The 14,159-nt window shown below is 44.1% G+C and overlaps 1 protein-coding gene across 1 annotated transcript in view; it reads right to left on the reverse strand.

Moving 5' to 3' along the window:
• Positions 1-14,159, reverse strand: part of LOC147722400 (leucine zipper transcription factor-like protein 1) — a 353,962-nt gene that overhangs the window by 41,134 nt on the left and 298,669 nt on the right. Inside the window, exon 9 of the mRNA XM_086964922.1 lies at positions 12,278-12,381. Within this exon, the coding sequence (XP_086821048.1) occupies positions 12,278-12,381 (104 nt within the window). The remainder of the gene's footprint in view (positions 1-12,277; positions 12,382-14,159) is intronic.

Genomic DNA, 14,159 nt, shown 5'->3' on the forward strand with positions numbered 1-14,159 from the left:
TTGCACATGGTGTACTCAAAATAAACTAAATTAAATTATCTTACTGTTGTGGTGCCGTGACTTCCGTCGCGAAATCTAAGAACGTGAAGATTCAAAGAGATAACTATATATCTATATATATATATATATATTACCTACTGGCGGTCGCCAGTAGGTATATATAGTTAGGATTTTTTCTCTATGGAACTTTTGAAAATTCTATGTCTAATAACTTTGGCGTTTGTGGACGGAATCGGCTGAAATTTTCAGGAAAATGGCACATTTTGTGTCTGATCAGCCCCTGAAGATTTGGGGTGGTTTCGTCAAGGGGGGGCCGAGAAAAAAGGGGGGTCCCAAAACGAGTTTTTCCCATTCATTTTTCCATAGGGCGTTTGGCCTCACTTTTAGCTCGAACGGCTGAATGGATTTACACGAAACTTGGCAAAATTGTAGGGACTGTTAGCCCGATGTGCCTTTGCTGGGTCTCAATATATGTGCTCCAGTGGATTTTGAGAAATTAACGTTTAAATAAACAGATATATCTGTAACAGCGTCCTGGATAGCGAACTAGTTCACATACTTTTCGCGTAACGGAGCTTTGCGAAGCGAAGCTGATTGGCTCTCCGGTGTCTGTCAACATTCTAAACAGTCCGTAGCGGCCGCCATCTTGTCTCTCAGTAGGATCGAGAGACAAGAGGAGGCCAAAACGAAGGGGGAAATGAAGAAAAGGGGGCAAGGTAGACCCATTCTGACCCCCTAGGATTGATGAGGGGGATATTAAAGTGCCCCGCGGGGCCCAAAAAAAAAAAAAAAAAAAATGCGATTTTTTGTCGTAGAGGCGCAAATCGGTACGTGAACCGGGCAGCTAACCGGCAGCGTAACGGGAGTCTCAGGAGAAGCTGATTGGCTGTCAACATTGTAAACAGTCCGGAGCGGCCGCCATCTTGTCTCTCTGTAGGATTGAGAGACAAGAGGTGGTGAAAAACGAAGGGGGAAATGAAGGAAAGGGGGCAAGGTAGACCCCCCTCCTGACCCCCTAGGATTGATGAGGGGGATATTAAAGTGCCCCGCGGGGCAAAAAAAGAAAAAAAAATTGCGAATTTTCGCCGTAGAGGCGCGTCCCGGTACGCGAACCGGGCAGCTAACTGGGCAGCTAACCGGCAGCGTAACGGGAGTCTGAGGAGAAGCTGATTGGCTGTCAACTTTGTAAACAGTCCGGAGCGGCCGCCATCTTGTCTCTCGGTAGGATCGAGAGACAAGAGGTGGTGAAAAACAAAGGGGGAAATGAAGGAAAGGGGGCAAGGTAGACCCCTCCTGACCCCCTAGGATTGATGAGGGGGATATTAAAGTGCCCCGCAGGGCAAAAGGAAAAAAAAAAATTTGCGATTTTTCGCGGTAGAGGCGCTTCCCGGTACGCCAACCGGGCAGCTAAACGGTAGCGTAACGGGAGTCCGACATCTTGTGTTGTTGGAGCGTCCGGTTTGCGTACCGGGTAGCGTTCCAGTAAGCGTAACAAGGGGAAAACCAAGAGAAACAGAAAAATAAAATTTAAAGGAATAGATTTCCACCAAACTTGGCAAAATTGTAGGGACTGTTTGTTTGATGTGCCTTTGCAAGGCCTTAAGATATGTGCACGTGTGGATTTTGTCTAATTAAGGTTAAAAAAAATATATATATATCTGTAAGCGTGCTCTGGCGCGCTTACGTTATGGGTTTTGTTTGCGCTGCAGAGACGATACGTCACGTTTATGTGACGCGTCATGAGGCGTCTCACGTGGCTACGTGATACGTCACGTAATAAAGAATATATTTTACAGCTATAGATATTAGCTTTTAAAAAACCAATGAAATTCACTGAAAAAACCATAGGTTATAGACCATATATAGTTAGGACTTTGCATTTACAAAACCTTGAAAATTCACTGAAAAAACCATTGGTTATAGACCATATATAGTTAGGGATTAGCATTTTCAAAACCTTAATTTACTCGCACAAAACCATAGAAATTCGCATATATAGTTAGTTGCAATAACTATATATCGCGCACCCGCAATCCACTGCTGATGATGTCACATATTACATCATTCATGACATGGTCAGTGACATCACTGATGACATCACTGATGACATCTCAAATGACATCACTGATGACATCTCAAATGACATCACTGATGACATCACTGATGACATCTCAAATGACATCACTGATGAAATCACTGATAAGAAAACAAGTTACTTACCTGTAACTTCAGTTATCCAGTATTGGTATCTTTCATAGATTCACATGCCTGAATCATTCCCCGTCGTCGAGGCGGGAGTCCCACGGTAAATAAAAAAGCAGTGCCAAAAGCACTTTGCAGTAGTAGGCCCTAGAAAAAGGCCTGAGGCCTATATTATAGTAGCCTATCTACCTCATTATGCTAAAAGACCCAAAGTCTTTGCTCCAACCAATCAGCTCACAGCACCCTCTAGAACCTTCCCTGCAGAGCCAGCTCTCCTCAGATTTTCGTAGCACAAGTGGGAACAAGTATCCCAAACTTAGAGAACTGACTCTCCGGGGAGGAGGGTGGGTTGCATGTGAATCTATGAAAGATTCCAATACTGGATAACTGAAGTTACAGGTAAGTAACTTGTTTTCTTATCCAGTATTGGGGTATCTTTCATAGATTCACATGCCTGAATCAGAATAGCAAGCAGTAAGCCAGGCAAAGTCGGTTGCGGATGGTGGGAGACTTATTGCAGTGCACCCCCATGAATGTATCGTCAACAACCAACAAACGCTTAGAGATTGAACTATTAATAAATCATGTTCAAGTTCAACATTGAAATTACGCATTTTCTTTCTGGAAAGAAATCTTAGGCATCATACAACAAAACACAACATGTTAACATGTTTCTGTATATATAAACACAATCTATTAAATTGCATGTACTTTATATGAAATAAGTGAACATCAGTACCTGAACATACTCCTTATGGAAACAGGTGACGTAAAACAGCTTGGCCCACTGCCGCATCATCCTGATTTGCTGATTGTAGGCAGTAGTGTCTTGTAAACGTGTGGACATTCTTCCATGTCGCAGCACGGCAAATGTTCTCAAGCGTCACTCCTGCAAACAAAGCCGCAGACGCTGCTACAGCTCTTGTGGAGTGAGATCGAACAGACCTTGTCAATGGTCGATTAGCCTTGACGTGGCAGAATTGAATCGCGGATGCGATCCATCTTGAAATTGTGGCTTTAGTGACCGCTTTCCCCAAAGTATTTTGACCATAAGCTACAAACAGTTGATCTGATTTTCTCAAAGTCTTGGTTCTCTGAAGATAGAATTTTAAGCATCGTTTGATGTCTAAAGAATGCAATATCTTTTCAGCCGGGGTTGACGGGTTTGGAAAGAAAACTTTCAGCTTGACAGGTTCATTTAAATGAAACTGGGAAGGCACTTTCGGTATGAACGTTGGATTCGTTCGTAAAGTGACATAGTCCTGGGAGAAATGTAAAAAGGGCTCCTTTATAGTGAAAGCTTGAATTTCTCCCACTCTTCTTGCGGAAGTTAGCGCCAATAATAAAGCAATCTTCCATGTTAAGAACTTTAGGTCGGCTCTATGGATAGGCTCGAACGGATGCTTCATCAGTTGTGATAGAACCGTGTTGAGCTCCCATTCCGGTGGTGAGGGCTTGACTGGGGGATAAGCCCGGAACAGACCCCTCATAAATTGCTTGATTAGCGATGAAGAGCAGAGTGACTGACAGTTGGTCCTCTTTCTGTACCGGGATAAGGCCGCTAAGTGGACCTTTATTGATGAAAAAGAAAGGCCAGATTGCGCTAAATGTAACAAATAGGGCAGTATCTTTTCTGCCGGTGCCTCTATAGGGTGCAAAGCACTAGAGATGCACCATGCGCAAAAACGCTTCCACTTGAGACGATAAGTCTTTAATGTACTCTGGGCTCTTGCCTTCTCCAAAATGTCCCGGCATTCCCGAGGAATTTGAAGATGCTCGAATCCTAAGAAGTTAGGAGCCATGCGTGCAATTTCAGTGATTGAGGATCTGGGTGAAGTACTTGACCCTCGTTGCGTGACAGTAGCTTCGGAATTACCCGCAGCTTGATCGGTGGCTCCTGAGAAAGTAGCATGAGTTCTTGAAACCAATACTGGCGAGGCCACTTGGGAGCAATGAGGAGAAGGCGACAACTCTCCACTTTCATTTTGCGCACCACTCGTGGAATCAGAGGGATCGGAGGAAAAGCGTATGCATAAGTCCCTGACCATCGCATCGAAAGGGCATTCCCCCTTGACCCCTGTTGAGGATATCTGCTGGCGTAGTACCGGCATTTCTTGTTCTGTTGGGTCGCAAATAGGTCCAACCTGGGTTTGCCCCATTTCTGAAACACATAGTTCAACTGGCCGTTGTCCAGTTCCCACTCGTGGCAATCTGACAATGTTCTGCTCAGTTTGTCTGCCAAAGTGTTGTAGAGGCCTCTGACATGCTCCACTTTGAGGGTTATGTTGTGAATTGTTAACCATTTCCATAACTCTTGGGCTTGTTTGGGTAGCGTTGCCGATCTCGTTCCCCCCTGCTTGTTGATATAAAACATGCTTGTGGTGTTGTCCGTTCTGACTAGAACCGAGGATCCCACTATCCTGGGGAGGAACGCTTGAAGAGACAGACAAATGGCTTTCAACTCTAGGCTGTTGATGTGGCATCTCTTGTCTTGCTGAGACCATCTTCCCTGCACTTGCAGTTCCTGGAGGTGACCACCCCAACCCTCCATGGACGCATCCGTTGTCAGAATAAAATCCGGAGGATTCTGCAAGAATGAAAGCCCCTGTTCCAGATTGCTGATCTGAGACCACCATTGGAGTGCGTGCACCATCCTGTTGGTGATTGTGATGGTGTCCTCGAATGAACCTGTCGGTTGATGCCATTGACAGTTTAGCTCCTCTTGCAGTGGTCGCATCTTTAGACGCACCAATGGAATGAGGTTGATGGCTGAAGAACACATCCCCAGAAGTGATGCAAATAGGCGAACTGAAAGTGACTTTCTTCTTGCCAGTTTTCTGGCCAACGCTTGCAGACGGAGTTGTCTCTCTCGAGACAAGGATGCCTTGCATTCCACCGTGTCCAAGCAAGCCCCTAGGAACAACAGGCTTTGCTTTGGATGCATCTGTGATTTGGTCTCGTTGATTGTGAGGCCTAGCGATGCGAAGAGATTGCGGCATGCCGTAATGTCGGCTCTCACTTTGTCTTCTGATGGACCTTTGACTAGCCAGTCGTCCAAATACGGGAAGACCTGCACTTTTGCTGCCCGGAGAGCTGCTGCCACCGGGGCCAGGCACTTCGTGAAAATTCTTGGGGCCGACTTGAGGCCAAATGGGAGAACTTTGAATTGATAATGGGCGCCGGCCACAGTGAAACAGAGGTACCTCCGATGGTTTGGGTGGATTGGGATGTGGAAGTATGCGTCTTCCATGTCCAAGGAAGCCATGTAATCTCCCTCGTTGAGGCAACTGAGAATGTCCGAGAGGGTGACCATTCGAAATCCCTGCTTCTTGAGATATTTGTTCAGATTGCGCAGGTCTAGGATCGGTCGCCATTCCCCTGTTTTCTTTTTTATGAGGAAAAAACGGGAATAGAAACCTGTCCCTCTCTGATGGAATGGAACCTTCTCTACTACTTTCTTGAGTAGCATAGCTTGCACCTCCTTGAACAATAAGTGAAGACGAGGGGGAGGGGGACCCCTGGGCGGAGTTGGTGGAGGTTTGGTGATGAACTCTAGGGTGTGACCATGATGGATCAAGTCTAGCACCCACCGATCCGATGTTATATTCTGCCATTGCTGTTGGCAAGCAGATATTTTCGCGCCCACAGGAAGGTAAGGGATTGGAGGTGGCGCCCAATTGCTCTCACTGTTTCTTGTGACTGTCTCGTCCTTGGTTGCTTGCGCGCCTTCTTCCTCCTTGACGAGAGAAACCAGCCGATCCAGATTGTCTGTAAGAGGACTGGTAGTTTTGACGGTATTGTGGTTGATACTGTCTGCCTTGCTGGTAATAACTTCCTCTGGAAGAATAACCTCGTCCTCTAGCTCCTCTGAATGAACCTCTTTTATATTGCAAGGATCCTAGCGACTTTGCAGTATCTGTGTCAGTTTTAATCGTCTGGAGAGCCTCATCGACATGTTTTCCAAAGAGGGACTCTCCGTCATAAGCCATGTCTAGTATTTTCAACTGAACCTCCGGACGAAACGTAGTGGCTTTTAACCACCCCTGATGTCTCAGGACAGCTGCCCCAGCCAACTGCCTGAAATTCGTATTCGCCATATCTAGAGCGCAGCCGATGGATTCTTCCGCTGCCCTCTCTCCTTCCATTAAAACTTTCCTGGCTTCTAGTCTTGAGTCCTCTGGCAATAGCTCTATGATTCTAGCCATCTCCGACCACATCTGGCGATCGTAGCGTCCAATAATCGCCATTGAATTTGCTATCCTGATGGATGCTGCAGCCATAGTGGAAAACTTCTTCCCAATAAGGTCTAATCGTCGCCCCTCTTTCTCTGGTGGAGTAGAAATAGGGGTAGCTGGGTTCTTTGACCTTTGCTGCGCCGCCTGAGAGATTACCGAATCCGGGCGTGGATGACCAATAAGGCACGCCGGACTAGAGAGCGGAGCACGATATTTCTTTTCTATTCTGGGTAACACAGCAGGCACGGATGCAGGATTTTCATTATCTTTATGCCTTCCTTCCAAATAAAATCAATCATGGGAATGGCTCTAGATATCTTCCTTGTTTCCTCTTTAAAGTCATGGAGAAAACACTCCGTTTGCTCCACTGTAACCGGGAGCTTAAACCTGGTTGATGCCCTCTGCATCAAGTTGTGAAAACCACCTACATCTTCAGGCGGTGAATCTGAAGGTTGTGGAGTTGGAGGGGACGGCATGGGTATAACATACTCATCCCATGGGTCCGATGAAGGTATGTTAGGCAACTCTCCATCCTCTACCTCCTCTTCTGATGATGTATCCGGAGTTTGTGGAGGCAAGACCGGTTGCGGAGTTTCCACAACTGGAGAGACCGGTGGCTGCCGAGGAGGAGCTACCGTATCAGATTGAGGTACTTGCGGAGGAAAACGCTGCTTGTAGTCCGCCAGCATAGCCTGTAAATCCTGTATCAGATTAGGCGGCAACTGAGTGACTTCCGGGACTCTAGGCCTTCTTTGATGTTCCAATGAATGAGGCACTATGATATCCTCTTGGTAGTAGTGCTCCGCGTATGAATCTTCTTCATCATCATCTTGGCACTTGATGACAAGTTCGGATGGGTGACGTGCCACACCAAAAGCACCCTCATCGTCATCATCTTCATAGTCATCTTCTTCATCATCGGCAAAAGTTTCTAGAAGATGAGAAGGCATAAGCGGAGATATATATGCACCCTGTTGTCTCTTATAAGACACTAGCTGAAAATTCTTTGTCGCTATTGGCGTACAAAAGGCCTGATTCCCAGTGGCAGGTCTTAGTAAAGCTGATCCCATCGACCTTGATGATCCAGGAGACCAAGGTGCATCTATTTGCTGAAAAGATGCCGTCGTCGACGGATTTATCGTCGACGAGATCGACGACGAGGGCATCGTCGACAATAGACTTGCCGTCGACGGGACTGTCGTCGACGGGCTCGAAGTCGACGGGACAGTCGTCGACGGACTCGTCGTCGACGGAGCCACCGTCGACGGGACTGTCGTCGACGGGGTAACCAAGGACGGGCTCGTCGTCGACGGGATTGACGTCGATGCATTCTTCGTCGACGAGGCAGTCGTCGACGGCGGCGTCGACGACTTCGTCGACGGGCTCTTCTTAGACGACGAATTCTTTGATGATGACGGCGTCTTCGTCGACGAGTCGTCCACAAGAGTTTTCTTTGTCACAATACTAATTTTAGTCGACACAATGGGAGTAGTAATAGATGTAGTGGATATCATATTCATAGAAGAAGAGGTCGAAGTAGAGACAGTGGTCACTGGAGAGGAGACAGTAGAAGTCTTACTCACAGTTTTCTTTGCCGGATCGTTGGTGGCTGAGGCTCCAGAGACAGAATGTTTGGATCTCTGAGAAGAGCCTGAATTAGAGTGGGAGGTCTTAATATGCTTTCTCCCCTCACTTATCTTATCCTCGTGAGACCTTGCCCTCTTGCTAGAGGTAGAGGCTCTGTCATCATCATCCTTGGAAGAGGATTTAAGCCACAAAAGGACTCTGGCCTCCCTATCCCTTAAGGTCTTGGCAGGGAAGGTAGTGCAGATCTTACAGGTTTTTGCCTCATGCTTGGGATACAGGCAATAAATACAGTCCTTGTGTAAGTCATCCACATGGACCCTCTTCTTCTCGCATGTTCTGCAGGGTCTGAACAAGGCCTTCTTGTCAGACATCTTGAAGCTCTTGAAGGAAAAACTGAGTCAAGACTCAGGGAGACTCCCTTCCACACGATGTGCGGTGAAAATCTAAGGAGAGCTGGCTCTGCAGGGAAGGTTCTAGAGGGTGCTGTGAGCTGATTGGTTGGAGCAAAGACTTTGGGTCTTTTAGCATAATGAGGTAGATAGGCTACTATAATATAGGCCTCAGGCCTTTTTCTAGGGCCTACTACTGCAAAGTGCTTTTGGCACTGCTTTTTTATTTACCGTGGGACACCCGCCGCGACGACGGGGAATGATTCAGGCATGTGAATCTATGAAAGATACCCCAATACTGGATAACATCTCATTTAACATTACTGATCACATCACTGATGATATCATTCATGTGATAATACGATGAACCTCTTCAGACTCTAATATAACCTTAGATACAATCAGTGTAAACAGACACTCACAGACTGTCACTCATCCATGGAGTTACTCACACACCTAGTCAGTCATGCAAAGAATCAATCACACCTCCATTTCCTCAACTATACAGTTATACACACTTTACTTAATCAAACATATACTAACACATATTTACTCTCTTATACAATCCCTGATACAAGTTCACAATGATCCATACAGACACTCACACATTCACTGGCTCTTATGCACAGTTATTTATATATGTCAACTCTTACATGTACTGTGTTTTACATTTGTATTTACTTTGACATGTAGCACTGAGAAATCCAATCACTCACCAATACACTCATGCAGACAGTCAACCGCCCATACAGCTGTTTCCACATGCACTTTTGAACCCATACATCTAGTGAATCAACTGCTCACACATCTATGCACAGAGTCACACACCTCCCAGCCACCCCCACACAGACACTCACTCTCCCATACAAATACTTGGGCAACCAATCAATAACCCATATACTTACTCATATAGCTACTGATCAACACATGCAGCAGTTTACAGAACAACAGATATAATGATGCACAAATTAAGACAGTTTAGTCACTAACCCATGCACTCAGTGAGACACATTTAATCATTCTCTCATACAGTCAGTCATGCACCTACTAAATCCTTCATCCAGACACTTATACATCCACTCATTCTTCAATATGTAAGACATATTTTAACTTTACAGAAACATACAGTCACTGGATGTTGTCATCAGTGATGTCATCAGTGATGTCATTTGAGATGTCATCAGTGATGAATGATGTAATATGTGACATCATCAGCAGTGGATTGCGGGTGCGCGATATATAGTTATTGCAACTAACTATATATGCGAATTTCTATGGTTTTGTGCGAGTAAATTAAGGTTTTAAAAATGCTAATCCCTAACTATATGTGGTCTATAACCAATGGTTTTTTCAGTAAATATATATATATATATAAAAACACACAATGCCGTCTTCCATAACAATGCTGAGCAATGCTGTAAGAAATTCCCTTATATATAAATACATTCTAATAAAGCAGGGAGAAAGAAACACATTTGAAAACTGCTTTAATATACAGCAGAAATCACAATCTTGCAAGGAAGAATGAAAAACATTGCCAGCACATAGGCTGCATTGCAGAAAACCTCAGTGTAGAAAGCTGAAAAGCTAACCCACAGAAACACACAGATATAAACTGGCATTGTGCCTTTAAGGCGGCCATGCCCCCTAGCTTCCCATCATGCCTCAGAGGTGACTGTTAGGTCAGTTGTTCTTTGCGGACACCCGCAGACCATAGCACAAAGAGTTGACATGTATCTTGTTCACTTGCCCGGGAAGGCGGGTGGGTTGCTTATGACTTTGATGAGGATACCCCTGTAAGAGAACTAGGATTACAGGTAAGTAACTTATCCTTCTCTTCCAGGGGATCCTCATCAATAGTCATAAGCAGATTAATAGAATAGCAAGCCCATCCCCTCATCATGCGGGCAAGTAACCAGAGTACAATCAAGTTACAAAGAAACCATAAAGCATATAAAGACTCCAATCAAGCTAGCATTGGAACAGATTCCTCAAGGAGGCCTGGCCTACCTGGGTATCCGCTCTGGAGTCAGAATCCAGACAGTAATGCCTGGTAAACGTATGAACCGATTTCCAAGTTGCAGCCTTGCAAGTCTCAGCCATCGGTACATTGTGTAAGAATGCAACTGTAGCAGCCTTGCAACTTGTAGAATGAGCTTTAGGGGAGGCTAACAGATGCTTGTTCGCTATTTCGTAGGCCAACTTTATACAAGACACTATCTATTGTGAAATGGATCTTTTAGAAGCTGGAAAGCCTGTTCTAACAGAGCCGTAGTTAACAAACAATTGATCAGGTTTTCTAATGGATTTTGTTTCCTCCAAATAGAATTGGAGAACCCTCTTGAGGTCTAACAAATGAAGAGGCCTTCCCGCTGTTGTAGCAGGATTGGGAAAGAAAGAGGGGAGAGAAATTGACTGGTTTACATGGAAATCAGACACTACTTTGGGTAGGAAGGAAGGCTGAGTTTGCATAACCACCCTATTGTGATGGAAAACCGTATACGGTTCCTTAGAACAGAGTGCTTGGATTTCACTCACTCTGCGTGCTGATGTAATAGCCACCAGAAATGCTACTTTCCATGTAAGGTGTTGTAATGTGGCCTTTTGAATGGGTTCGAACGGAGGATCCATCAATTTGGATAAGACTAGATTCAACTTCCAAGTCGGAGAAGGAAGTGGGTGGACAGAAGGATAAACCTTCTTCAACCCCTGTAGGAAGTCCTTGACCACCTGAAATTGAAAGAAAGAAGGCTGGCTAGGCGATTTTGTGTATGCCGTGATGGCCACCAAATGCACTTTTATGGACGTATACTTCAAACCAGATTTGTCCAAGTAGAGCAGATACAACACGATTACCTCTTCTTGCCTGTTAATTGTACTCCAACTATTACGGATACACCACAAGTAAAACCTTTTCCATTTAAAACAGTATGAGGTCCTGGTGGATGGTCTCTTTGATTCCCTCAAAATGTCCATTCAGTCCTGAGGAAGGTTCAAATGTCCGTACTGCAGGACTTCAGGAGCAATGCTGCGAAGCTGAGCGAGGCAAGGCTGGGGTGTAGAATCTTCCCTCCCATTTTGGTCAGAAGGTCCGGCCTGCACGGGAGTCTCCCATGCAGGCGAACCGAGAGTTGCAACAGGTCCAGATACCACCATTGGCGAAGCCAGTCTGGTGCTATGAGGATCCTAGTCATCCTGGATCGGATAAGTTTGGTCACAACCTTCGGAATAAGAGGGAGGGGTGGAAAGGCGTATATAAGCGTCCCTGACCAGTCTATCAAAAGGGCATTCCCCCTCGTTCCTGGTCGGTAAAACCTGGATGTTATGTGCTTAGCCCTCTGATCTCATAAAGAGTTCAGAGGTGTTTGTTAATAATAAATATATTGTTTATTTTTTATAACAACCTGTGTGGTGTCCTTTCATCTGGTAGTCAAGGGGTTATATGTGGTAAAACAGCTGGCTTCACATGCCAAAAGAGTTTAGCCTAAGACTGCTTTGTCCATGCTACCATTAGGATAGCTGGTCTATAAGGTTGACTTACAACCAATCACCATAAGGGTTGTTTGGACTGATACAAGGTGATCACTAGAACTAGTGAGCATCATATATCAGGCCAACTTCTCACACAGTTGGCTAATATGATAGGAATACCAGTACCATACTATGGGTATTTTTCATATGTCTAACTCCATAATACTGAACCTGTTAGAATTGTATAGCAAATCACAAGCAATCTTTAGTCATTTACTTAAACTCGGATCAGGCAAAAGTGTACTGAAAATATAACAAAGTTAAGAAAACATTTTTGAATAAAACCATGTCAAGAATAAGATGGAGTAATAAAAAAAAAACACCAGAACTTACTTCAAAAGTTTTCTCCGCAACTCCTTTATTTGGTCGTTCTTCTTGGTGAGAATGTCCTTCATGTTACGGTAAGCAGTCGTCTGTTGAAACTTCTTGTCCAGCTCCTGCTCGAAAGAATCACAACACATTAACTGTGCACACATTTTTAAACTGCTCTCATGTTAAAACATTTAAATCCTGCAAATCAGAGGTTTCACTTGAAATGTACTATTATTAGCTTAGTTTTCACTGTTTATCATTAGTGATCTCTTATTTTCGACTAAGAGGTAACTTTGGCACGAATGCAGAGGTTGGGTGTTGAAATCTACTTTTATTTGCATTTCTCCAATGAGGCAAATTCTTAATATGCTTTTTTCAAATTTCTGCCATATTTTTAAAATTCAGAGCGAGGCAACATAGTCAAATCACTTTTTATATGGGATAAAAGAACCCCGCCACACAAGTTACTTTAAAAAGATCATTATAAATTAATTAGAAGGTATTTTATGCTTTATAAATCAAAGTCACGCCATTCAGCTTTCCTGAAGAAACCTCTTAAATCCTTGCTTTTTCACTCCTTCACCTGAGATACTATGAAAATCTGCACTGTAAAAATAAAAGTGCTAATGTGCAGCATACATTTGGCAGGAAACATATTTTCAGGAGTTTAACATAAGTTACTTTTCAAAGTAGATGTAGTCCAGACTGTGCAGGATGATGAAAAAAGATTCTGCATTTCATGTAATGAACTCCACCAGTGCAATAAATACACATACTTACTGAAAGCTTGTTATTTCTTTCATTGAGGAACAGCAGGTGTAATTGTGCTCAGTGACCTACCTTTCACAATGTCTGTTGACTCTGATAGCAGGCATGGTGGCATCACAGCTCAACTTTAAAAACTCTTAACAGTAGAATTGTTTCTGTTGGGGCCTGCCTCGGAAAGTAAGTTGGAATGTGGAATGCTGGAGAGCATTCAAGTTCTAGGTTCTTTCTGAGGGTTCTCAAGTTGGCAGTTGCTGTCAGATCTGTAACTTTTATCTACTTACTGCTTCAAACAGGAGCAGGGTGGGAGCACACTGCATCACATCAAACCACTCAATTTGCCCATTGCATCATGGTAAATGCAGTGCACGATAACACATGCTTCAGTAGTAATCTTTAATTTTTCACCCTTGGTGCAGACTGTGCTGTGTAACTCTAGACATGTGTTTCTGGATTCATTTGTTCATCGGTAGAGAGCAACAAGTCATTTTGGAGGTGCTGGAAATGCTGCCCAAAGTCTTCTCAGGTCTCTGTACCACTCACTGGGCATTACTTAGTGCTTCACTTCTGCTTGTGGAATGGTCTTTCCAATTTTCTTATTATGGGCGATTTGTAATGTCACCACTAGACTGTCATAAGAAAATCAGGGGCATGTTTTCTATACTTACTACAGTAATACAAAGGATAATGTGCACTGAACTGCACATTTTAAAGATAATTAAAATCACCGAGGAGATCCACAAGGATATAAAAGTATAATACCCACAGAGAAAAGCCTTTATAAGGGAAATGGAAATCAAAGGTCAGTTGCTGTATCCTGACAATGTACCCACTTAATTTATTTAACAATGTTCTATAGAGCTACGTTGCCAAAAGGCATTTCCATGTTTTACAGAGAACAAAAAGAATCTGCAAAAATGTCATATACTATCATGCTGCAATAATGGCAACCCTGTGAAGGGACAAATATGAGGTTTTAATAGGGAGATGAGAGTTATGCAAGAAGGGAAGACTGTGATCAGACCATGTAACTGCTTTAAAGAGGTTAGCTACAGGAATTTTTCACAAAAAGGCCATAGTTGCCTCCTTCTTATTAGTAGAGTGTGGCATAGGCAGAGTAGGGAGAACCTTTTTGGCT

This window comes from Lissotriton vulgaris, chromosome 4_1, assembly GCF_964263255.1.
Source record: "Lissotriton vulgaris chromosome 4_1, aLisVul1.2, whole genome shotgun sequence".
NCBI classification, from domain to species: Eukaryota; Metazoa; Chordata; class Amphibia; order Caudata; family Salamandridae; genus Lissotriton; species Lissotriton vulgaris.